This window comes from Perca fluviatilis, chromosome 2, assembly GCF_010015445.1.
Source record: "Perca fluviatilis chromosome 2, GENO_Pfluv_1.0, whole genome shotgun sequence".
In the NCBI taxonomy this organism is placed as follows: Eukaryota; Metazoa; Chordata; class Actinopteri; order Perciformes; family Percidae; genus Perca; species Perca fluviatilis.
The window spans coordinates 16,692,903-16,718,973 of NC_053113.1; the positions used below are offsets into that span (position 1 = coordinate 16,692,903).

At 40.5% G+C, this 26,071-nt stretch overlaps 1 protein-coding gene across 1 annotated transcript in view; it reads left to right on the plus strand.

Annotated features, from left to right (window-relative positions):
* Positions 1–3,172: 3,172 nt before the first annotated feature.
* Positions 3,173–26,071, plus strand: part of LOC120573259 (alpha-2-macroglobulin-like) — a 28,723-nt gene continuing 5,824 nt past the window's right edge. Inside the window, 28 exon segments of the mRNA XM_039822876.1 lie at positions 3,173–3,307; positions 3,452–3,632; positions 3,913–4,069; positions 4,719–4,771; positions 5,270–5,290; positions 6,928–7,042; positions 7,045–7,089; positions 7,171–7,255; positions 7,362–7,512; positions 7,776–7,893; positions 8,022–8,131; positions 8,230–8,397; positions 8,655–8,882; positions 13,679–13,742; positions 13,848–13,993; positions 14,756–14,905; positions 15,300–15,446; positions 15,550–15,646; positions 15,768–15,942; positions 16,481–16,706; positions 17,867–17,993; positions 18,130–18,251; positions 18,345–18,396; positions 18,765–18,848; positions 19,126–19,302; positions 19,713–19,788; positions 19,975–20,131; positions 23,304–23,378. Coding sequence (XP_039678810.1) covers positions 3,222–3,307; positions 3,452–3,632; positions 3,913–4,069; positions 4,719–4,771; positions 5,270–5,290; positions 6,928–7,042; positions 7,045–7,089; positions 7,171–7,255; positions 7,362–7,512; positions 7,776–7,893; positions 8,022–8,131; positions 8,230–8,397; positions 8,655–8,882; positions 13,679–13,742; positions 13,848–13,993; positions 14,756–14,905; positions 15,300–15,446; positions 15,550–15,646; positions 15,768–15,942; positions 16,481–16,706; positions 17,867–17,993; positions 18,130–18,251; positions 18,345–18,396; positions 18,765–18,848; positions 19,126–19,302; positions 19,713–19,788; positions 19,975–20,131; positions 23,304–23,378 — 3,393 coding nt within the window. The 5' untranslated portion in view covers positions 3,173–3,221.

Below are 26,071 nucleotides of genomic sequence, written 5' to 3' on the forward strand. Positions count from 1 at the left end.
TTGGACGAACGCTTCATGTGGGGCTGTCTTCTCGCAGGCAACACGGTGGCTCAGTGGTTAGCACTTCTACGTCACAGCAAGAAGCTTCTGGGTTCGAGCCCAGGTCGTCTCAGGCCTTTCGTTTGGAGTTTGTACGTTCTCCCCGTGTTTGCGTGGGTTTCCCCCGGGTGCTCTGGTTTCTTCCCACGATAAAGACATGCATGCTCGGCAACTAGGACTACAGTTGAAAATTTGCTGACTGGCTAACACTGGCGCATTTAAAGAAATGTGCATTGTCCTAATCAAATAAATACATTTCAAAACAGATCAACAGGCTTATTTTTTACGAAAATAGTTCACCGATGTGTTTTATGCAAAAAATAGGCTATGCAGTTTCTGAATCTGTCCTTATTTTAGATCGACAATGGTCAGTTTAAAAAAAATTCGTGAGTTTTCCAGAGGCGTTGAGTTGCCCTGATTTGCATGAAGTAGCTTGGACCACAACTATGCAAATGAGGAGCGGTTAGCTCGATGCCCTGCTTCTGGAAGTCGCTGCAACGCTACCAGAATGCTTTGCCCAGCTTTTTGACTATTGCCAGTGGTCACATACCGTTAGCCTAGCCAGGATCACGGCTTGCTTGCCTCACATCTGCTTCCCTCGCATTGCTGTCTGTGCCTCCTCTCAAAAAAATCTATATTTTTGGCCTTAAAAGTCTTAAATTCTCTGTAGCTTAAGTACTGTGTTCTAGGTCTTAAAGGGGTGATAGAATGATTATATAGGGTATTTCACACTGTTCCTTATCGTCTCCTAATGGGGTATGTAACATTGGTTGGGCTGAAAATGGCCTGGTTGATATTTTATTGGCCCTTATGCATCCCTGTGTTTTGGCCCTATTTGTAACAAGAGCTTTTCTTCCAAATATGGTATGGTCATGAATATTTAGATGAGCTGCACGGTGATTGGTTGAGCGACTTGCCATACGCAGACATTAGAGACGCGCGCTGATTGGTTGAGCGAATCCCCAATACACATACATTAGAGAAGCGACAGAATCTCATATTCCAGACACTGCAATGTTTCATTACCAAATTCACTTCTGAGACTTTTTTAAGCGAGAAATCAACTATATAAAGCTCAAATATGGACCGTTTTACAAATATTGATGGCTAATTGCAAATTTGGTAAGACGTGTCGGACTTTAGGAGCTCGACACAGTCTGACGAGAAAGCGACAGCCTGCTGGGCTCCATACCCAGGGCAAAGTCACCCTTTGTGGATACTGCATACGGGGCTCCGCGGCCAGCTGCCCGCATAACTATATCTATAAATAATTACAATGGGGAAATACCGCAGCTAGCTAGCTACATTGTCGCCATAACTAAATTATATTTACAGTTTGAATTTCGTCACGCCACTTATACAACATCATTCCCCAATGTCTTATAAAGCTAACCGTTGTGTCCGATTTGATTTTAAGGCATTTTTATGAACGCGAGGCGTCTTTGTAGGACGAGCAGCTACTTGCTATATGTCCCATTCATTACAATGGGGAAATACCGCAGCTAGCTAGCTACACTTTCGTCATAACTAAATTATATTTACAGTTTGAATTTCGTCACGGCATGAATATTACAGGTTCCTCAAGGTCTTACAAAGCTTAGGTAACACTTGTCCGATTTCGGATTTCAATTGAATGTATTTTTGTGAATGTCAGAGTTAGGAGGAGGCTAGCTAGCTCTCATTGATGGACTCCATCTCACCGCGGATCTATCAATGAGACTCGCGGACAAGAGGCGTTTATTTCCCCGATTGTTTGTTTAAATAACTCAACACACATACCCATTATAAGATTAACTGGAACCTGCGGGCTGCGGTAAAAGATTGCGGGCGTAACAAGCTCGGCGATGTAGCAACCCAGGCAGCACCAACACCGGCACTAAACTCCGACACACAGTCGGAGAAAATTTGCAATTAGCCATCCATTTTCGTAAAGCGGCCCATATTCGAGCTTTATATGGTTGATTTCTCGCATAAAAAAGTTTCAGAAGTGAATTTTGTAATGGAATAGCAGAGATCTGCGTGACCTAGCTAGATTCAGAAAACTACCTGATCTCAGGTCAGTTGTGTAGCCTATGTAAATGTTGGGGCGTGACTGTTCTCTTAAGGTTCCGGATTTTGAGATGCTTGCGCAAGCATCTCAGCTTTGTTGGGATTCGCCCGTTTTCAGAGGCAGTTTCAAAATATGAGATTTTCATAGTAAAGGGGTGTCAGTGGGATTTTGAGCTTCTATGTATGTCCTATTTACCGTTATTCAACTATGACAGGGTAAAATCGGTTTTGCATTCTATCACCCCTTTAAATAATTTTAAACAGGTCTTAATTTTACTACATCCATGCAACGCTACCTCTCATGCTCTCTTTTTTTATTCCGTGGTGTCTAGTCCAAATATTTTGCTGTGAGACCAACATGCAACTTGTATTGCAGCCAATCAGATTTTGTGTTATTGGCGCGAGTCTCTTTCAGATTGTACTACAGACATAAAACAGATTTTACTTTTCAGCTATGGGGAAATTCAAGTTTAACAATACTTGGCTTGAAAAATCTGAATTTACGGCATAGTTGATGTTGTGATGAAGGTCTCAAATATCGTTCATAATAGTCTTAAAAAGTCTTAAATTTGAGTTGGTGAAACTCTGGCCAGGCTGTTGTCTCCGTGCGCTCCACTGAGCGAGTAATCTCGCCAGGATGGAGCTAGATTCTCCTGGGACTGGAAAGCAGAATCTCAGTTACATTTTTGAGGACGTTGCATGGTTTTTTGTGTGCCAAACTGTTTTGAAACTTGAACAATATCAAAAAGTGCAAAAAGTAAATCATGCAGTTCTTGCACAAAGTAAAATGCTGCCCCTATTTATTTTTTTGGAGCATGTGGCAAGGAACTACACATTGCACCTTTTTTAAATTTACATATTCTAAAATTATATAAAGTACAACAGACTGATTCAGTAAAAAAATATCTTTTCATATTTACATTGTTATAGTTGGAATTAAACTTCCTGGACTTCAAACATTGCCCAATTAAAAAATTGCAGTCAGCATTACACACCACAACATGAAGTCTATAAATGATTGAATGGGTTACCTTAAAATCAAACAGAGGGGATGTGAGGGTGGGTTTGTGGGCGTAGGATTCTCTATCAGAGGATATTAAACAGATGCTGACTCAGGATCATCTCATTCAGTCATGGGTCGTCCTGGGATTCAGATGTGGACATGGAAACTGTGTTTCTTCTTGAGCTGGATGTGCGTGGGCCAAGCGGTGGCAGGACCGTAAGTTACCTCTACAGTTAAAAAATAATAATAGCCTGTGGTTGAATGAATTGATCATGGGTAAGGATTTTATGCTTCTGGGTTGGGGTTATTTCCATGTCTGATCCAGTGAGATATCTACTGTATGTGTGTCTGTGGCTGTAGGCAGTACATGGTAGCCATTCCTGCAATTCTTGAATCTGGAACTGAGACCAAATTCTGTGCGAGTCTCCTGCAGCCCAACGAGACTCTGGAAATGAGCGTCACTCTGATGTCCCAAGAGGCGAATACAACCCTTCTGAAGGAGACGTCCAGTCAAGAATTTCATACCTGCACTGAATTTAAGGTCAGCAGCTTTCCTGATTTGATTCATGTGTCCATTTCCATAAAATGTGTTAGCTTAATGGGATTTCATAACATATACAGAACCACACATAGATTTGTAACAGAAAGTACACAATATAAATAAATAAGTTGTGTAAATTGACAACTGCTGTTGTAATACATGTGTGATTTTAGGATTTTAACAATTTAAGTTACAACAGATCAAGTTAAATATTCATAAATCATGTTTTAATGGGATGTAATGGCTCCCTTGGTGTCTATAAAATCTCTTTCTGTCACAGGTTCCTTTAGTGCAGGATGAAGTGGTGCAGAATTTTGTGGTGGAGGTACGAGGCGACACATTCTACTCTAAAGAAGTCCGAAAAGTTAAGATCAAAGTCTATCGACCAATGACATTCATCCAAACAGATAAACCAATCTACCTCCCAGGACAAACAGGTAATTTTGAGCTGAAGGGTTTTTACTTGATTTATGTTGGTTACTTTATATTTGCTTTTTTAAGCTATGTTTGCTTGGTTACTTATGTAGATTACTTGACTTTTGTATTTGCTTTAAATACTAATTGAGATGAGATTCCTTCCATAAGCCTCTAGGTTTTATTTGCTGCACCAGTTAATGTCCCCACATTCTGTACAAATGTCCCACATTTTACAATATTTATAATATTTATTTATAATATTAAAGAGAGTAACTGTGTGAGCTATCTTATCTCAAAGTTAATGCTTTTCCTTATAAGCAGTTTCCGTGCAAAACTATCCACCACTTTATTGAAATCCAAGGCTGTGTCCAGATTCCTAAATGTTAATACTAATTATGCACACTGAGCTGAAAGTGAAGTTTCCTTCTTGGGATACTGGGACATTTTCCACTGATTACTTTTTTATTTATTAATGTATGCAGTTCTATGACAGACAACAATAGGGGATGCTGATTGTAAACTATCAATTTTTCTCACCTTTTCTTCTTTCCTTCAAATTTGATGTAATTTCTCTGTTAACAGAAGACCAATCACTGGCCTGTTAGGATGTTTAACACTGCTGTAGAAGAGCTGTAAAGGCTTTATGTAATCTCTCTGCATGTCTCTCAGTGCATTTCAGAGTCATCACACTGGATTCCAAGTTAAGACCGGTCAATCAGCTGGTGAGTGTTTGAACAGTCTTTCCTTTCTTTAGGTCTCATTCATAAACAGTATCGGTGATACGGTTTGATAATGGTGCAGGTTTTAGTTTTGATTGAACCAGAATATGAGCTCCTGGTGAAGCTCTGGGTCAGTAGTACAACCACAGCCCCTTTAGGTAAACCTACCAAGCTGCTTTGAAGGTTGCTGACCCAGTGATGGATCCATTCCAACATGTGTTTTCTTATTTTGCAACATTGTGTCACACATTATCCCATTTAATTAGAAATAACAGTGGAATCTATACTAAAGATTACAATAGAACTGTATTTATTTTCTCCAAAAATTACATACTCTTGAGGACAACCCTCTTTTAAATGTTTTTTTTTTCATGTTTTGTGTGTCACACGTTCATATATTTAAAATCATAAATATAAGAGCTGAAGTCTGAGTTTATCATCTTTAACTCATGTGTGATGAGCGCAGCTTGTCCTAACAAATCTTTCTTTCTTTCTTTACAGTACAAGACAATCGAAATTGAGGTAAGACTAATATCCACACTTAAACACACTACTGGGTATAATAAACTGAACGTTATATATTTTTTTAAGTTTGGTTCAATACAAATACTATAAAACAAAATGCTTTATAATGTCTATTAAAAGTTCAGCATGTTAATCTCCTAAAAACATATGACAAAAATCATAACTCAAGCTACATTTAAGAGCATTTTCTGGTGATATTAACAGCCTTTAATGTTCATCATCAGAAGATGGATGGAGTTCAGTAGAAATTATTTTTTTTTGCTCTGCATGAACTCCTCCAAGACTAGCTAATAAAAGCTAGTAAGTGGACCAAAATATAAGATGTATTTGTCAAACTACATAAAACTTGATTTAAAAAGGATAGAAGACGAATATGTGTATATATACTTTTTGCAGCAACTTCTTTATGTACATTTGCCCATTAATTCAATTCAATTAAATTTTATTTATGGTGTCAAATCATAACATAACATAAGAGTTACCTCAAGACACTTTACAGATACAATCTAGACCACACTATAATTTACAAAGACCCAACAATTCCAGTAATTCCCCCAAGAGCAAGCATTTGGTGCGCAGTGGCGAGGAAAGATTCCCTCTTAGGAAGAATCCTCAGTGGTGAGAAAAACTTTCTTTTAGGGAGAAACCTCAGACAGACCCAGGCTCTTGGTAGGCGGTGTCTGATGGTGCCGGTTAGGGGTGTGATGAACAGTGGCAATAACAGTCACAATGAACATAATGGAACAATGACTAGAAATAGTAGGTGTAGTAGTTCATGGCATAGCAGGGCACTGCAGGGCGTTACAGGATGTAGCAGGGCACAGCAGAGCATAGCAGGGCATAGCATGACGTAGCAGGGCGTAGCAGGATGTAGCAGGGCATAGCAAGGCGTAGCAGGACGCAGCAGGGCGTAGCAGGACGCAGCAGGATGTAGCAGGGCACTGCAGAGTGTAGCAGGGTCTAACAGGGCATAGCAGGGCGCGGAGCAGGACCACTGGGACTGCTGCAACCATGATTTAGGTGCCACCCTAATCTAAGAAAAACATAAGGATTCCGGGGAATAAGCTCCCCAGAGCTAAATTAATAACAAGCATTTCTGGGACAAGGATGCACACAGATGGAAAGAGAGAGGAGAGAGAAACTCAGTGTGTCAAAGGAAGTCACCCGGCAGTCTTAAACTATAACAGCATAATGAAGAGAGACAGGGTAAGGAGAGGAGCTTGGTCGGGCTAGAACTCTCCCCTGCCGGATCGGGCTGTACTGCCCTGCCTCCCTCTACTTTGATTATATCATTGATTATATGGTAAATTAATCTACATATAATATATATATAATAGTGTATAATCTATAGATTATACACTAATCAGACCAATATCTGTAACTGGGCACTGATATTAGCTTGCCAGTACATTCATCAGGATCTAATTGAGAGTAGTTTCAAATGATATGTTGTTAAAGTGTATGCTTCAAGTTTTCATGATGTTTTTTCCCACTGAGAGTAAGAAGTCCAATTTCTTACACCAAACCATCAACCATTATCTGCCATCCTGTGGAAGGAGAAGAAGAAACATGCTCTTCCTGTATTCACGAGTTTCCTATTGTCACATGTTCTTCCCATTTACTTCACTTAACAGGATTCTAACAGCAACAGGATTGGACAGTGGCTGAATGAAACATCCAATAGTAAGATATTGCAGCTTTCTTACGCCTTGAACTCTGAGGCCCGAGGAGCTCCAAGACTGGTGTGTCGATTGGGTCAGATAAAATACAACACAGCTTCAAGGTGGAAAAATACGGTAAGTTAGATTTTTTTTTACCATCCATTTCAATCCATGTGTAATGAAGCAAAAGTTCTAATAATCATATTTTGTTCCCAGTTTTGCCTAAATTTGATGTAAAATTAAATGCATTTGATGAAGTAAATATTAATCAGGAAGAAATCAAGGCTGAAGTGTGTGCAACGTAAGTAAAAGCTATTTCGCTCATTACTCTGAAATATTCTAAAATAGGTCCAGTTTAGGGATTACTTTCTTTTCAATGTGTTTTTTTTTCCATTTCATCTAATTAGGTATACATACGGACAGCCTGTGCCAGGCAGTGTTGACTTTAAGGTGTGCCGACCTTTATATGCCTATTATGGTATACTGCTTGTATACACCCCTGAACATCCAGAGGGAATCCCTGAAATCCCGATGCCTTGCTACGAGGAGACAAAGCAGGTACAGTAGCTATGGTGACAGTCTCATGAAGCAAGGTGCATAGACCTTACATATCCTCCTACAGAATGTACACTGTGCACATTTAACACTACATATTGTCATCTGTCTTGCCAGCCTAATGTACAATTTGAGGAGCGTAAAAGTTAATTTTTATAAAATGGAGATAGTAGTTAGATATAAGTAATAAGGGCATGATATGTGGAAAGTTTGAAATGTCCTTCACTTTTTCATTTTATTTTATTTTATTTTATTGTGCTTTCTAGACGGACAAGAAAGGCTGTGCCACTTTTATCTTCACAATGTCAACTTTCACAAAAATTGCACAAAAGGCGCTGCGAGATGTACTGCAACTCAGTGCAAATATGGAAGAGGAGGGGACAGGCAAGTCATAAAATATATTGTACTTATGTTTTAAAAAGAGTTATTAGGCCTATAATAACAAAATGACTATGCCATGTATGAAACAATATGGCGTCCACATTGATGTAACATGAAGGCTTCTTGTACAGGTATTTCACGCCCACAAGAGAAGACTACGGTGATTTCATATGTTGTTGGAAAGCTGTCTTTCACTGACACTCCCAAGATTTATAACAAAGGATCAAATGTGGAAGGAAAAGTAAGTGCATTTGGTCTTCACTTCTTCAATGTGATTCTATACACAGTGCAACTGAAGCAGTGTGCATTCTCGGTGATACAACGTTGTGCTTCCAACAGGTTAAAGCAGTTTATTACAATAATACACCCATTCCTGACATGCCCGTGTTCCTGTTTGACGGGAATAGGTGGTCATCGCGATGGTTACAGAATCTCACAACCGACAGTGATGGTGTCGCCACTTTCTCATTAAGCACAGCTGACTTTGAAAGGGACATCCACTTACAAGTAAGAAGTAGAAACTATTATCTGTAACCCAACATTTGCCAGCCACAGTATAACACTTTCATGAAGATGATAAAAAGTCCAAACTCTAAAACCTAAAATGGTTTCTCAATATGCTGCAACTGACCAATGTGCCATAGGAACTGTTTACTATGTATATACCTAAACATTTGTATTGGCTGAAAAAAAACTGAAGCTTTCTTCTACTTTAACCACCATGATCACATTTATATATATATTTTTTTCTTTCTGCACTCTAGGTTAGCAACACACCGACACTGGGCTACCCTCCATACAGAACACCATACTATGAGTCTAACGATCACACAGTGTCTTTGGCCACACTTTCTTCTCCTGATACTAAAACAGGCAGCTTCCTGGACATAAAGAAGAAGGATGAACCACTTTCCTGTGACAAAGAAGAAGACATCTTCATCCAATACACCGTAGTTGGAGAAGCCCAGGGCTTTGTGGATGTGATGTATCTGGTGAGTGGTTGGTGAACTATTATCCCATCACCAGTTCTCTTCCAGAGACATGGCCATGGGGAAGATGATTTTTAAAATTACCTTTACATCCCATAACTGATATCCACAGTTTACCTGGTAAGACTGGAGACACCAAATACCCAGCAGAGTTTGTGTTTTGTGCTACATTTAAGTATAGACCATGTTGAGTAATAATAGGCAAAGTTTGCCACCTAACATTAGGGCTGACCCCGTTTACAGTTGAAAGCACTATATTGAACAAAACTGTTCAACAAATCTGCTAAAGAAAATTCAGATTAATGTGGGTTTCCATCCACTAATTTGATCCAAATATTAAGAGTTGAGTGCATCAAGCTAAATATCCAGTCTGGTGCAATTACAACACTGGAGAATCACAAATGCCTATTTAGGAAAAAAGATCACAATTAATGCAGCAGAACCAGAGATCTTTTATTCCATACTTTCTTGTCAAAACCCAGCAGCTACATTACCCATAATGCAACTCAACCACTGACAGTGGGTTCAGACATTCTTGTGTGTTATGCTAGTAGTGGCTAATGTTGTCACAGTGCAGGCTTGGACCCAAGTGCAAGAAGGTGAGGAGTGTGCAGCAGTTTGAAATAATAATAATTTAATGAGAACAAAAAGAGACTTACAAACTAGAGGATGGATAACCGAACCGAGCCCGACGGGCCGGGCCGGGTTTGGACAGATATTTCGAAATTATGTTGGGTTCGGGTAGGGCTGGGTCACATCAGCGCGATAAAGCATTGAACATTTTAAATTTAAAAAAGCTTATTATGTAGGTGCGTGCCTGTGTTAACGTGCACTTGTTGCCCCGTGTGCGCTGATGCGCTCATCTCTTGACATTTCCGAAAGCCTTCCTACAGTTGCTTAATAAAAGCGGGCATTCCACACAAACAAACGTAAGTGTCATTAGTATGAGTAAAAAACGATATTTTAACTGTGTCGGGCTCGGACATAAATATCTTAATGCCTGTCGGGCTTGGGCCGGGTTCGGTTACTGCTCTATTGGACAGGGGCCGGGCTCAGACAGAGAAATGCACCCCGATCTGCACTTTATTACAAACAAGTAAGCTGAGCAGGTGAGTAAATCCAGAAAAACAGGAACACAGAAGGAATGGGTAAAAATCCAGGAGCACAAAAACACAGTAACACACAGGACGGAACTCTTCACAAAAGACAGATGGTGAATGACAATCAACCAACAACAGACACAGAAAGCACAGAAACTAAACACACAAGTAATCAAGGGTTAAAGGAATACGTCACTGTTTGTTGAAATAGGGTTATTCACCGTCTCTATATTTATATAGGTGGGCAAACGCATTTTTGTCTCAGTGCATGCATTGTCTTAGTCCAGGGGCGCCGCCGCTAGCTTAGCTTAGCGTAATGAATGGAATTCTTTGTTGCCGTTAGCATGTCATGAGTAAAAGTGACCCACAGATGGGGACTCGAGTCTGAGACTCGGACTCGAGTCGCACTTAAGTCGCACAAACAGCTGACTTCAGACTTGACTTGGACTCGACCCAAAAGACTTCAGACTTGACTTGTGACTCGACCCAAAAGACTTCAGACTTGACTTGCAACTCAAGCTTCGAGACTTGTCAGCAACCTGTTTTCATACAATTATTGCTTTTTAAATCTAAATGTATTCATGTATTTCTATTTTCTTTTATTGGCGCATATATGGGGAAACGTATGACGAGCTGTATGTCCCCTGCCCTTTGCCATAATGTGCAACGTAACGCATCTGCCTATGTGTGTGCACTCACATATCAAAAAATGCATTGCCGATGGCGACACCAAGTCCTCCCCGAGTTGTGCCTTTTGTCATTAGTTTTGCTTTCAATAACTTTGTAAACAGTGGCAGTAAGCGAAAAGCTGCATGCAAAGTGTGTGGCACCAAGATAAATGATGCCGGATCAACAACGTCGGACTTCATCAGGCATCTAAAAACGCACCCAGATAGGTCAGTCACTCACACGCTAAGAAAGTGAAACGTTACATTTAGCATATATCGTCACAGGTAACAAGCTAACCATCGCAAAGTTTTGTGCTAATGCTGGGAACAGGCAAATAGTATCTTATAGTTAGTAGTTGCTGAGGCTAAGAAATCCATGGCGCACAGGAGGCGGGACGCACGGATCCATCTCCCCAGGAATAAACGCTGTGCCGGGTGGGAATACTCATGTGATGCGTAATTGATCCCGTGGATGATTTGTAGGCTATTAAGTGAACAAGGTGTACCTGGTCCACCACTGTCTTGGCTGTCTTAATTCTGTACATATTTCTATTACTGTAGTCCTATTTACTTCTTCATTATTTCATCCATGCTTGGCGCAGCGGATCCGTGCGCACTGTCACCTGCCGTGGAGACGCTGACCTCACTAACCTCTCCTCCTCTGAGTCAGATCTCCCTCGCGCTGAACTCAGTTTCACTAAGCCTATTAACACGTAGAAAATTAATGGCATTACATCAGTGAATTGAAACTGCTTATTGTGCGTAATTTGGACTGACACTGAGATGCATGTTGTTCTGTAACTGGTGTGGCGCCGCCACTTTTCTCTTGATTTCCACTTCGACATTAGACATTTTTTTGAGTGAAAGAGACGTTACATTTAGCATATATCATTACAGGTAACAAGCTAACCATTGCAAAGTGTTGTGCTAATGCTGGGAACATGCAAATTGTATCTTTACAGTTGTATCCATATGATGTGACAGACTTAGTTTAATATTTCACCAGGTCCGAGGGCTAGATGGATGTGTTAAGTAGATCCCATAAAGTTATCCTTCCACTGATTCTGATTCTGATACTGTACTGTATGGATGGTAGCTACAGCACATGCTTTGAATTCATAAGATTGAACAATACGGTGTTAGGGACAGATAGGATGGCCAGAGACTTGACTTGGACTTGTGGCAAAAGACTTGAGACTTGACTTGAACTTGCCCCTCAAAGACTTGAGACTTAACTTGGACTTGCAAAAAATGACTTGTGAACATCTCTGAAGTGACCCAACAACAACAAAAACAAAACCTAATTACTTCTTGTAGCCTGCGTATTCACAACGAGTAACAATAGCAATGCAGATTAAGACTATACGATTTCCTAGGCAGATATTGACTTGGGACTATATTGGGTGGAAGTAGGCTACAGCCAAAGCACTGCTACTCGGGCACAGAGATATCGGCAGCCCGCAGAGCTCCACGGCCGGCGCAAAGTCACCCTTTCTGGGTTACTGGACTACTGCTGCCCTGACTGAGCTCCGTGGGGCTCGGTGGGCCGCTGCCCGTCCAGTAACCCAGAAACGGTGACTTTGCGCCGGCTGCAGAGCCCTGTGGGATGGCTGCCATGGAGCCCTGCCGAGCTCAGTCAGGGAAGCGGCATTTGGTAGTCCAGTAAACCAAAAACGTTGACTTTTTGCCGGCCGCAGAGCCCTGCGGCTGCCTGCCACGGAGCCCCGCCGAGCCCTGCAGAGCTCAGTCAGGGCAGCAGCATTTGGTAGTCCAGTAACCCAGAAAGGGTGACTTTGCGCCGGCCGTGGAGCTCTGCGGGCTGCCGATATCTCTGTGCCCGAGTAACAGTGCTTCAGCTGTAGCCTACTTCCAACCAATATAGTCCCAAGTCAATATCTGCCTAGGAAATCGTCTAGTCTTAATCTGCATTGCTATTTTTACTCGTTGTTGGGTCACTTTTACTCACGACATGCTAACGGCAACAAAGAATTCCATTCATTACGCTAAGCTAAGCTAGCGGCGGCGGCGCCGGACTAAGACAATGCATGCACTGAGACAAAAATGCATTTGCCCACCTATATAAATATAGAGGAGACGGTGAATAACCCTATTTCAACAAACGGTGGCGTATTCCTTTAACAAGGGGCAGGTGACACAAGGGCTGATGAACAGGTGAAAGACATCAGGGCGGAGCAAACATTCACAAAGGCGGGAAAACCAAAATACAGGAAGTAAAACAAGACAACACATAAGAGAACAGAGAGACTACAAAATAAAACAGGAAATGGAAAACCAACAGAAAACATGAAACCAACATAAAACAGAAACTTGACATAGGGACAAGACGTGACAAATGTAGCCAATACGGGGCAGTGGGCTACAGAGGACGCCCAGATTTTTTACATGTTCAAACTTGTACTGTAGTCTTAGCCCCAACTAATGCTAATTCATGCAATTTGTGGAGTCACAAAAGGATACATTTTTTCCACATATGCATTAGTACTTCCAAACACATAAACAGACTTGTGTTTAGATGGGTAAAATTGTCAGACTTCCCCTTTTAATACATTTCACTGCAGGAATCAATAATTATATCAGTATCTTATTAAGCCGCTCTGGATATGCTGATGTTGCATTTGATTGGCTGTTTGGTACAAACCCCTCCTTTTTCACGTGCGTAAGCACATAGTTGGTTTGCTAAACTCAGAGTTAACAGGGCCAGTTTAGTAAAGTCAGATACCTCAAAGAGAGCCAGAGTAAGTTCAACTTGCATCATGAGACAGGCCCCAAGTCTGTTCTTTTAGCAACTGTGTTTTAGGCAGGCAAGTGTTTATTGATGTAATACACACTAAACTTTTATGGCAAACTTTTTAAATAAACCATATGAACATATTCTACTAAGTAGCCTAAATAACATGAAACACAACCACACATGAGAACAGCAGACAGTGTTGTAGTCTGCTGTTAAAGGAAATATGGTTTTATTGTTGCATTACTCATTCTTTGTGTGATTTTCTTTTAAATTTCCCAGGTCTTATCAAGAGGAGCCATTGTTATACAAGGAGTTAAACAGGTTGAAGTTAAAGATAAATCGGGTGAGCAAAGAATGACTTGTCTTAAAATTATCCTTTGAGTTAGCATGGCCAATCTATTGATCTACAGAGGCATGTGAGTGATGATTGTTGTTCATGTTGTTTCAGTGAATGAGGGCGAGGTGTCCTTTAAGCTGACAGTGTCTCCAGACATGGCACCAGTCGTCCAAGTTGTGGCTTACGCCATCCTCCCCAGTGAGACTGTGATCGCCAACAGCGCTGACTTCTCTACTGAGCAATGCTTCAGTCACAAGGTCAGCCTGAGAAGAACTGAGACGATGTGGCAAAGGCTGTTCTTGGGAGATTCTAGGTGCAGAATCAAAGTATATGCTATTTGAGTATAGTGAACATCAGTATGTAGCATTTTATTTAAATAATCAATTATCTATGTAAGATATATTATTTGGAGCAATTATAAACATCACACTTTTTTACTTCAACCTTACATTGCATAGGGTGGTCTAATCCATGGGCAGTCCTTGCTACTTATACTTACTAACACGAGATACTTTCCTTGTCTGAAGCCATGGCATGCAAATCAGTTAGTTCAGTCAGCCAATTCACATTGAACAGATTATTATGTAAATGTAGAATAACTGCAGCGTTGCTTTTTGGCATCTAGGCTCTGACCTCATCACATCTCAAAAGGAAGCACCAACCTTAGCAGAGCAGGGAATGGGGAGTGACAATAATATCATAACCCCCAAAATCACTTTAGATACAGAGCTCCATTATGAGGAATGTATTAAGCTTCGGGCAGGACCAATTGCCATGTGGCCATTCCACTGGCAGGAAAATGCTGTATAGTGAAATCGCAGAAAGATCAGAGGTTTCATTAAAAAGCTATTCTGATGGGGTGGCCTCCAGCTCACCCGGTAGAGTATGTGCCCCATGTTGTCTGAGTCCTTGGTAGCAACCCAGGTTCAAATCCGACTTTTTTAAAGTTTGAAAAGATCCAGGATCTCATCTACCACTAAAGTCCAGATGGTATGATGTGTCTTTTCCGATTGTGTCAGGTGTCTCTGGAGTTTTCTCCGTCCTCGGCTGTCCCAGGAGAGGAGACCATCATGCAGGTTACCGCCCAGCCAGAATCTCTGTGTGGTGTGAGCGCTGTTGACCAGAGCGTCCTCATCAAGGAGCCAGGGAAGACTCTGGATGCAGACAAGGTAACTACTGGAATCAACCAAAACTATATGCATACATAACTTGTTACCTCTGCATAGTCTTTTGCAAATTTATCATCATCCATTTTTACTCTGCTGTTATCTACTTGTGCCATGGTTAATCTTTCTTCCTTTTCTCCCTCTACCAGTTGTACATTGCTATCAATTGTGCAATGCAGCTCAATGCTGATTTTTTTCTTTTCACCCAGTTGTAAGCATGTTATGAAAATGCTATAGTATAAGATTATGATCACATGTGAGGTGTAGCCCTCTGTAAGAGTCTGCCTTATGGTATATATATATATATATAGTAGCCCAGGAGTTTCCCAATTGTCAGATCTTGATAGAACATCAAACATTGTCAGTTTATAACTTTGAACCAAACCTTTCTTTTCAGATATTTCAATTGTTGCCGGTCAAAAAAATATCCTATACTCCATATGACGTTCGAGATGATGTAGAATGTTTGCATGTGAGACCAAGAAGATATGTTTTGCCATACCCCCATGGTGGTGGGACAGCTGAAGCTTTTATAGCTTTCCAGGTACTTCCTGCACAAATGAGTGTACAAAATAAAAAATATACTAATGAGTTATTGTTGCACATTTATCAACTTTTCAGTGATGCCTGTTTGTTGTATTATCTAGAATGTAGGGATGAAGATGGCAACAAACATGGTTATCCGAGAGCCTTCATGCCTCAAATACAAAGGAAGAGAATACTACAAGGGCTATAGTAGCTTTGGTGACTTTCCTTTTTGCTCCATCAAGTGATACATGCTGAATATTTACTACCTCATTAAAACCAGTGACTGTGTCATTGCTTTGATTTTTACCTAATGGAATATTTTCTACTTTCTTCTCAGGTGTTGGTTTGAGGTATAATTCGGTTCCTACCACAGCCAGAATGGAAGATTTGACAGCCAGAGGCTCTGTTGGAGCTGCTGCGGCCCCTGATATGTCGTCTCCTGATAAATCACCAATAGAGACAGTCCGCACTTTCTTCCCTGAGACCTGGATATGGGACCTGGTGGAAGTTGGGTGAGTTTTTGCCACAGAGGGTTTTGATGGTAATTAAACGTGTTTGAGTGTATGAGTGCATGTTTTTGCCTAAAGAGTATGTTCACCTTCCCGCTGTCTCCCTCCACACATGAATGGCATGAAACTAATTAGCTGACACTGCTCCTAAGCTTTTTTTTTTTTAAACTGATAGCTCAGTCATTGTGTTAGTGTTAGTGTGAGTGTTATTTTAGTTAGTTATTCTATGCAGAATGTATTACTCATTTTACCGACGATTCTTTTAGAAGGATTGTGTATGGGGAATAGTCCTTTTGGAGTACACATGAAACCCAGTATAACTGCATTTTCTGAGTTTCTGAGATCTCAAGGACGCAGCATATGAAACAGTTTCACATTTCCACATTCTTTTTAAGTAACAGTAACTACAATGTGGTGTTACTGCAGTTTAAGTCTACACGTTAGTAATCTACTCACATTGTTTTTTGTTTTTTTACTAATCTTAATCAAGCGAGTATGTTTTTCAAGTTCACCGTATGCGTCTGTGTATCTGCTGATCCAGAGAGTCTGGAACGAAGGATGTGTCCCTCACTGTCCCAGACACCATCACCACCTGGGAGACGGAGGCTTTCTGTCTGTCCCCTCAGGGTTTCGGCTTGGCTCCACGTAAAAACATCACCGTCTTCCAGCCTTTCTTCCTGGAGCTCAGCCTGCCCTACTCCATCATCCGGGGGGAGCACTTTGAACTGAAGGCCACCACCTTCAACTACCTGACCAGCTGCATCATGGTAATTTATTTTTCCATGACCTAAATGCTAATGTTAACATGCTAACATTCCTGCTATGCTAACATGCTGATGTCTAGCAGGTGTTGTGACATGTTTACCATTTTCCCCACCTTTCTGGTGTAAAGATTTAAAATTAGCTAATTAGCACAAAACACAAAGTACAGTAAGATGGTAATTGGTCTGCAGGTATTTTGGTCGTAAACCAAAATACTTGGCAAAGTGATTATTTTTACAATTTACCTGATGATGGCTCTAGATGTAAAGTTAAGGGATCACCAAAAATCTTCCTGTGGTGGAAATGTACTGAATTAGATGGAAATTCATCCAATATTAAAGCAGTTTATGGTTTTGTAATACCTGTGATCATTTGTGATGAATCAAAACTGGTTGTTCATTCATCCAATGTTCCAAAGGCACATTATGTTTACTAATCTGATATTATTTTAAAAGGCTAACTGAGAAAACATTGGAGAACCCTTTTGCAATTATGTAAACACATAATGGAATCTTAACCCTGGTTAAAAAAACAATGCAACTGATCTCAGCAGTAGGCCTGCTGAGAGAGATTATATATATATATATATATATATATATATTATATGTGTATGTGTGTGTGTGTGTGTGTGTGTGTGTGTGTGTGTGTGTGTGTGTGTGTGTGTGTGTGTGACCCCAATGAATCCAAACTTTTGGATGCACAACAACCTTACAATATTTGGTTGGGTTATGAGTTGAAACTAAAAAAACATCTCATTAAACAGATTGTAATAGATAATGTCTTTACCCACTCCCTTTACAATGTGGAATCAAAGGCACTTTTAAAACATTGTTGAAACCTGTAATTGATTGCTGTTTATCTCTACCCACCTCTCTAGCCGGTCCTGTCAACTCCTAATATATAAAAGAACCTTGGTAAGTCTTGAGACTTACCAAGGTTCTTATATTAGGAAATATTATAATATTTAGGGAATAATCATAATTTTCTTAATTAAGTCAGTCTTCAAACTGCTTGATAATTAGATGTCTCCTTTTATTTGGAACAAAAACATTTGCAAGTTGTACGGGGGAAACTTTAAATGCTGCAGCATTGTGCTGCAGTTTGAACAGTTTTTTGCATTTGCATTAAATCTCCAGTTTTAAAATATATTATCTCTCTTGAACAGGTCACTGTGACTCCAACCCCCTCCTTAGATTACACCCTCACCCCCCTCTCTGGTGACCAGTACACATCCTGTCTGTGTGGCAGTGAGCGCAAGACCCTCAGCTGGACCATGGCCCCCTCAGCCTTAGGTGAGAGTCAAGCTTTTATCCACCAGGCTGCTGAGGTGGAGGAGCCCTTTTTGATCTCTATGAAATCAGTGAGACCCCCATTAGTGACAAAATGTTGTTGTTCTGAATCAAGTTTCACACTGTTTGTTCTTTTTAGGAGTTGTAAATGTGTCAGTGAGAGCTGAGGCCGTGACATCCCAAGTTTCATGTGACAATGAGGTTGTGAGCGTGCCTGAAAGGGGACGAATTGATGTGGTCACACGACCTCTCATAGTAAAGGTTGGTACCTTAAAAACAAGATAATAAAGGGAGAATTTTTATCCATTAACCAAATGGAAACTCTGTAACTCACATTATTTCTTTCCCTCTCAGGCTGAGGGAACTGAGATGACAAAGACCTACAACTGGCTGCTCTGCCCAAAAGGTCAGTACGATTTACACCAGGCCTTGCCCATCAAACATGTGAAAAGACAAATACTGGAAGTCGAGTAGATTGCATGTTAAAAATGTAATGGAGACATTCACTACTTGGTTTGCAGATAGCACTTAGTTTCATTGTGATTATGGCAGTTGTGCCAAGTTTAGTGCAGGTGCATCAGATTGATTTACTGTCATTATAATACATTTGATCAAAAATACATTTTATCAACTGAAGTGAAAGAACCCTCCATTTTCTTAATCCAGTCTGACCTGTTTCAATACATGATCCACTAAATGTCTGTTTAATCTAAAAGACATCTTTGGTTTGGTTCTGAGTGTTTGATCTCTCTCTCTCTCTCTCTCTGTTCACAGGTGAAGCTTTGACAGAGGAAATGGACATACAACTCCCTGAGAACATGATTGATGGATCTGCCCGTGCTTCAGTATCAGTCCTTGGTAAATTAATGGAAAATTCATTTTAATTGAGAGTTGCTTTAACCAAGAACATTCTAGGAAGGGAAAGGGCTTGCATCAAAAATAGAAAATCTGTGGTTAGAATGAAAATGACTCAATTGAACAATGAAAAGTCAACATACAAAGTGCATTTATACCTTCAACATATTAAATTAAATGGAATAACAACATGAGAACAGTTTGTCTTTCAAGCCCCAGTAGAAAGTAAAGGTCAGGTTAGTTACGTGTTCGGTCTCAGTGGTTCCGTGTTTTTGGGCAGGTGACATTCTGGGCCGGGCTCTGAAGAACCTGGATGGGCTGCTGCAGATGCCATATGGATGTGGTGAGCAGAACATGGCGCTCCTTGCCCCAAATATCTACATCCTCGAGTACCTGAGAAACACACAGCAGCTGACCCCAGCCATCAGGGAAAAGGCTACCAACTTCCTGACCAGTGGTGAGTCTCCGTTTACTTTGGTAGCTAAAAGAACACGTATGCCAAATCTACCGTCTGCTACATTCTGGTGCTGGTTGCACAAAATATAATAAGCAGCGTGCATAATCGCTTGACAGTGCTCATCATTCCAATTAGAGACTACAGATCAGGGGCACCCTGCTGCCCTCTGGGCTATGGTGCTGACAATAGGGCCCCCCCTTGTTGCATGTCATTCTTTCTTTCTCTCCCTTAATTTCCTGTCATCTTTTTACTGTCAGCTGTCCAGTAAAGTCATAAAATGTAGTTTTTCTTTACATCTGTACATTCACACTTATATATGTTATAAACAAATGTACACACAATCATGAACTTATCATAAATCCTATCAAATCTGTAAATGCCCTAATTAGTGTGTTTCTATTGCTATACAGGCTACCAGAGACAGCTGAACTACAAACATGAGGACGGTGCTTACAGCACATTTGGAGCAGGAACAGGGAACACTTGGTGAGACCAATGCTGGTCAATCATCCACAAAGAATAATTAATTATATACTGTATTTACAACATTACAACATTTACCATGACATACAGTTTATACTTCTAGAGTAGATGAGTATCGTGAGACATTAAACGGATCATAAGTGCTTCCTCTTGTCTTTTTTCTGTCTAACTTTGTTTTAATATCCTCAGGCTGACTGCATTTGTGTTGAGATCGTTTGCCAAAGCTCAGTCTTTCATCTACATTGACCCAGCGAACATTGAAGCGTCCGTGACCTGGCTGAAAAGTAAACAACGAAGAAATGGCTGTTTTGAACAGTCAGGAAAGCTCTTCAACAACAGAATGAAGGTAATGAAAGTCCCTCTTTACTAGAGTTTGTATAACAATGATAACTGAAACTAAAGAAGGTCAGTATGTTAATTTTACTAAATGACACTTTCGCCGTAGCAGTAGTTAAATGGAAATGCACCATCAGGACTTTCATTCATGTCTCAGTAGTAAGAAATGCCACCCTGGGGCTTTAATTTCGCAGGACAGCTAGGTGAGAAAGGGGACACAGAGGGGGAAGACTGGTGCGCGGTCTCCTCGTGACAAACTACCTTCCATGCAGCCTGCAACATTCACTTCTCTAACATTTAAGAGAATAAGAGTATAACTACCATGTATGAATTGCCATGAACACAATCATCTAAGATGCACTAGAAACAAGGATCAGTTAATAACTCAAACTTGCTGAGAACCAAGACACCGTTTGATCACATTAGACTCGAGCAGTTGCACGGTTGTGGTCTCGTTCAGTAGCCTACTGCGCAGTCTCCTCGAGACAGCCTACCTACCACGTAACAAACATTTAACTTAACATAACTATCAAGATAACATGACGATTTGTATGTGATAACCATCGGTAATATAGCCTATGACCTATGTACACAATCTAAGATGCACGAGAAATGAAGGCTTCTGGGATCGGTTGATAACTCAAACTTGCCAAGAACCAAGACTTGATTACATTAGACTAGAGTGGTTGCACGGTTACATTCGGTCTCGTTCAGTAGCTTGGTGCGCGGTCTCCTCGTGACAGCCTACCTACCATGCAGCCTGCAACATTCACTTCTCTAACATTTAACTTAACATAACTACCAAGATAACATGACGTGTATATGTAGCCTATGTGATGTACTTACCCATCGACAATGTGTGAATTGCCATGAACACAATCATCTAAGATGCACTAGAAACAAGGATCGGTTAATAACTCAAACTTGCCGAAAATCAAGACACCGCTTGATTACATTAGACTCGAGCGGTTGCACGGTTACATTCGGTCTTGTTCAGTAGCCTGGTGCGCGGTCTCCAATCTACAACTCTTCAACAACTCTTTCGATCCAATCGTGCTGCTCGAGGTAGCCCATTTCCTGATTGAATCTACCACCACTCCAGTGGAGGCGCTAATGAGGTAAAAAACCGGAGTGAGTCGGTTCATTGACGTATGGCACTCGATTCTCCCGGTTCAGTGCCACGAGTCGGGTTAATTAACCGGCTCTTCGGTCAGTTCGTCAACACTACTGGGCCGCCTGTGAGTGCTTTCAGATGGGGGAGGGGCCTACGGCAGCACCCGCTGCTTGTTGAGAATAGTAAGAACAAGTCTCCAAAAGTCTCTACTAACACCACAAAAAGTCGCTAGATTTGTCGCTAGTCGCTGTTTTGAAAAAAGGTCGCTAAGGGAGTCTGAAAAGTTGCTAAATCTAGCGACAAAGTCGCTAAGTTGGCAACACTGATCTTGTCTAGCAGCTCCTCCAACTTTTAGACAGACCAGCTAGCAAGACCCCAAAAGGGCCAACTTCTTCTTAAGAAGGACAGCACTGTTGTTGCCAACTTGGCCTTAATTTGTGGTGTGACTGATTATAGTCTCTATGAATTTAAATAAAAAGGGTGATGATTGTTCATATAATCATTTTCAAAACATTCAAAACTGTTACGGTGTTATTTTTGCTTCAAAAGGCAGCAATAAATAACACATTAAAATCTAGAGTGTTCATGTAACTTCATACATTAGCAGTGAAATTAATTAATGCATGATAATCATGAGACCAGATGTGTATAAAGTACTAGAGACCCATACTTGAGTAAAAGTACAAGTGCTCTATCAAAAAAGTAACTTGAGTAGAAGTAGAAATGCTCTTTAAGCACAACACTTAAGTAGAAGTACTAAAGTATTCAAAAAATGTTGTACTTAAGTATTGCAAGTAGTTTATTTTAAAATCTACTACTCACTGAAAGTAAAAGTACAAGTATTGTTTCATTTAGTTATTAAAAAAAGCAGTCAAAAGTTTGAATATCAAATTTATATTATGTGAAATGTTTAGCCTAAGGCTGTAGCCAAAGGAATTAACAAATATTAAATATATTAAAAATAACAAATATTAACAAATACTGAAATAAAATGAACATCCTCTCCAGCTCAGTAACAATTAAAGCCCCAAAACATTTATCACACACTAGCTAGTAACATGTGTGATGTACAGGAAAGTTGGCAAGCAAGCAACACACAGATAAACCATCAGTGTCACATCACAGGGTCAAACGGTTAACATTCAGTACTCATTGCAGACTGAAACAACTCAGGAATAGATTACTACAAGTACAAACTTACATCGTCTCTGACTTCTGAACGGGCAACCGTGATGAAAAGAAACACGACGCAATCTCTGGGATTTCTTACGTAAATTACGTAATTAGCGTACATAACTAAGGTACACACACTGTAACCTACACAGTTTCCGTAGCGTGAGGAATTCACTACAGTAATGAGTAACTATGCTGCACATAAAAAAATCTATCGGAGTAAAAGTATTTCATTCATCGAAAATATGTACTCAAGTAAAAGTGGAAGTAGGAGAAGAAAAAAATACTCCAGTAGAGTACAGAGTAGAGTAGTGAAGTAGTTCTACGTCGTTACTATACAGCTCTGCATGAGACCGTGATTATTTTTTAGACTATAATCGTACCAACAAAACCTGTAATCGTTGCATCCCCAGTCAGTACTCGCTCCAAAGCTAATTGCCGTCACTCTCTCACTCGCTCTTCCACACACTCCCCACACTCACACACATGCCGGCCCTGCTATTCTCTTAAAAAGATCAACGTACACACTAATGCCCAAGGATAAATTTCAGGCCACTTACGTAGGCTACAGCGAAATTTCTGCGTTGAACCTCCGCAGGACCATAAATGACCCTTGAGTACACAGGGCCCTCATATGAGGAGGTCTCAAAAAGATGCTAGAATGAACAGCTGTGGATGTGGGAAGGGGCCCATTGAGAATGCCTTTGTACCGGCCCAGAATTTTGTGCAATGCCCCTGGCTATAAGGAAAAAAGACTGGCATTGGTTATAACTGATAGTAGAGATAGCGAAAGGGGAGAAGAATACTGTTTGAAATACACGGCCAATGACAGGCCTACATTCTGCATCCAGTGAGTCAGACTAGATCACTAATTACTTATGCTTCCTCTTTACAGGGTGGTGTGTCTGATGAAGTTACTCTCAGTGCCTACATCACTGCTGCCTTCTTGGAGATGAATTCTTCCATAGATGTGAGTTGATTATTTGTAATATGAATGTATATGTACGTAAGATGCATTGTAGCATTAATTTGAATTTAAATATTTATGGCATAGCACTAAAGATCCTGTGAACTGTAGTTGTAAACCCTAACACATTTTTTATTTATTTTTTACTGTTTTAGAAGGACCAGTGTTTAGGATGTAGGGGGGTCTATTGGCAGAAATGTTTTCAGTAGTGTATAATCACCTGAAACAAAGAATTGTGTTTTCGTTAGATTAGAATGTAGCCTTCATATCTACATTAGGAGTGGGTCCACTTTCAAAGAGCCTGCCATGTTGCACTGCCATGTTTCTACAGTAGCCCAGAATGGACAAACCAAACACTGGCTTTAAAGAGAGGGCCTTTCATGTTTTACATTGAAGTGAAGGCCACTGTAGGTTCTCCTACACACTTGGACAGATGGGGGTAAGCGGAGGTGTATTCAGTTGGTTGCTGCAACCTCACCACTTGATGCCACTTAAGTAGTAGAAATACCCATTTAGTTTTGAGTACATGCAGGAAACCCCAGTATTAGGTTGTAGACATGAATGAAACTGTCTATCATAAAAAAGCCTCTTTCAAAAAGCCGAGCAAAGGATCATTTAATTAGTTAGAATTAATTTGAATGCAACCCATGTAGCCTAGTCTTACCCTGTTATTTTTTGCGGTGCTTCCACTGTCTCACTTGAGTAACAAGCCATCTGATGACTTAATATTTCAAATGTAATGTTAGTCTTTTTTAAACATATTTCAGTTTGTTGGTTAGTATTGTATGCCTCATTTGACAATGACATTTGTGGGTATTGGTTTATTTTGGTCAATGAAAATAGTTTTTTGTTACCTCCTTTATCATTCAGATTAGGAGCACTGGTTAATACTTGATTCCTGGCCTGTTTCTTTTTCCGCTGTGCCCTCACTTTGTCTCTAAAGCCAGTCCCTCCAGAAAAACGCGATTATGCGATCGCATAATTCAATGCATAATCAGCCAAAGTCCGCATATTCATGCGGGGGCCGCATTTTTAAAATATGCCACACTTTCGCCACATAAATTGCAGATTTCCGCGCAAAATATGCGGTGCTTGCATTTTCGTTGCAAAAAAGTCACATATATCTTAGCAGAAAGTTGAAAAAAATGTTGCGTTTACTCTTACTTCACACAAGAGCAGCCATTTTCCCCTGTTGCCATGGGAACGTTATGAAGTGACGTAATTACGCGACGTGAACATCATCGAAAAGCCTTTTATATATGTCAATGCGAAAAGCAGGGTGTTGGAGGTTGAATTTGACATGTACCAAAGCCGGTCTACAGAAAGCCGTTCCACTCCCTATTATGCCCCATTGTACCGAATTTGTTTGCAGTTCCACTGGGGGTGATCGCGGTCCAGTGCAAAATGAATGGGACTCTATGGAGCTAGACGGCTAAATGTGGCTCTTATGCCTGATTGTCGTTGAGAAACCTCAGATTTTATTGTAGTTTTTGCAAGTTCAACATGGGTTATAGGTCGAAAGTTGAATGAATGAGTACTTATGTCCTTTTGATTTCTTACAGGGTGAGTCGTTGTTGCCCATAACACGCTAGCATTCTGCTAATGAATGCTGATTGGTCAGTGAAGGACTGATTACGCTCGGAGATCTCGCTTGACGACATCCGAAGCAGAGCCTGAATATCAGAGTGAATATTTCGGTGTGGTCTTTAAAACATCAGCAAACCTCTTTCTACGCGTTAGAAGGAACTCAGACTGCATAAAGCAATTATCTCCGGCCGTATATGTGTATGACGTCATTGACGTTTTAAAAGGCTTTTTAGAACAAAAAAGTGACTTTAAAAAAATCTAACACCAAGTAGTGTGTATTTTCTTAGCCTTCCCTTTCGAATGCAACATTCAAATTACTAGACAAAAAATTATATCCTGAGAAAAGTGGATTTTGAGGGGTATAGCGCCATAGAGCCACATTCATTCTGCACTGGCCTGTGAGCGCCCCCTATATGGATTTCTGGTGGAACTGCAACCAGTTCAGAAGCCGGAAGTAACGAGGGAGTGGAACTTCTTCCTACAAACCCGATTCCAAAAAGTTGGGACACTGTACAATTGTGAATAAAAACAGAATGCAATGTTGTGGAAGTGTCAAATTTCAATATTTTGTTCAGAATACAACATAGATGACATATCAAATGTTTAAACTGATAAAATGTATCACTTTAAGGGAAAAATAAGTTGATTTAAAATTTCATGGCATCAACACATCTCAAAAAAGTTGGGACAAGGCCATGTTTACCACTGTGTGGCATCCCCTCTTCTTTTTATAACAGACTGCAAACGTCTGGGGACTGAGGAGACAAGTTGCTCAAGTTTATGAATAGGAATGTTGTCCCATTCTTGTCTAATACAGGCTTCTAGTTGCTCAACTGTCTTAGGTCTTCTTTGTCGCACCTTCCTCTTCATGATGCGCCAAATGTTTTCTATGGGTGAAAGATCTGGACTGCAGGCTGGCCATTTCAGTACCCGGATCCTTCTTCTATGCAGCCATGACATTGTGGTTGATGCAGTATGTGGTCTGGCATTGTCATGTTGGAAAATGCAAGGTCTTCCCTGAAAGAGACGACGTCTGGATGGGAGCATATGTTGTTCTAGAACTTGGATATAACTGTCAGCATTGATGGTGCCTTTCCAGATGTGTAGGC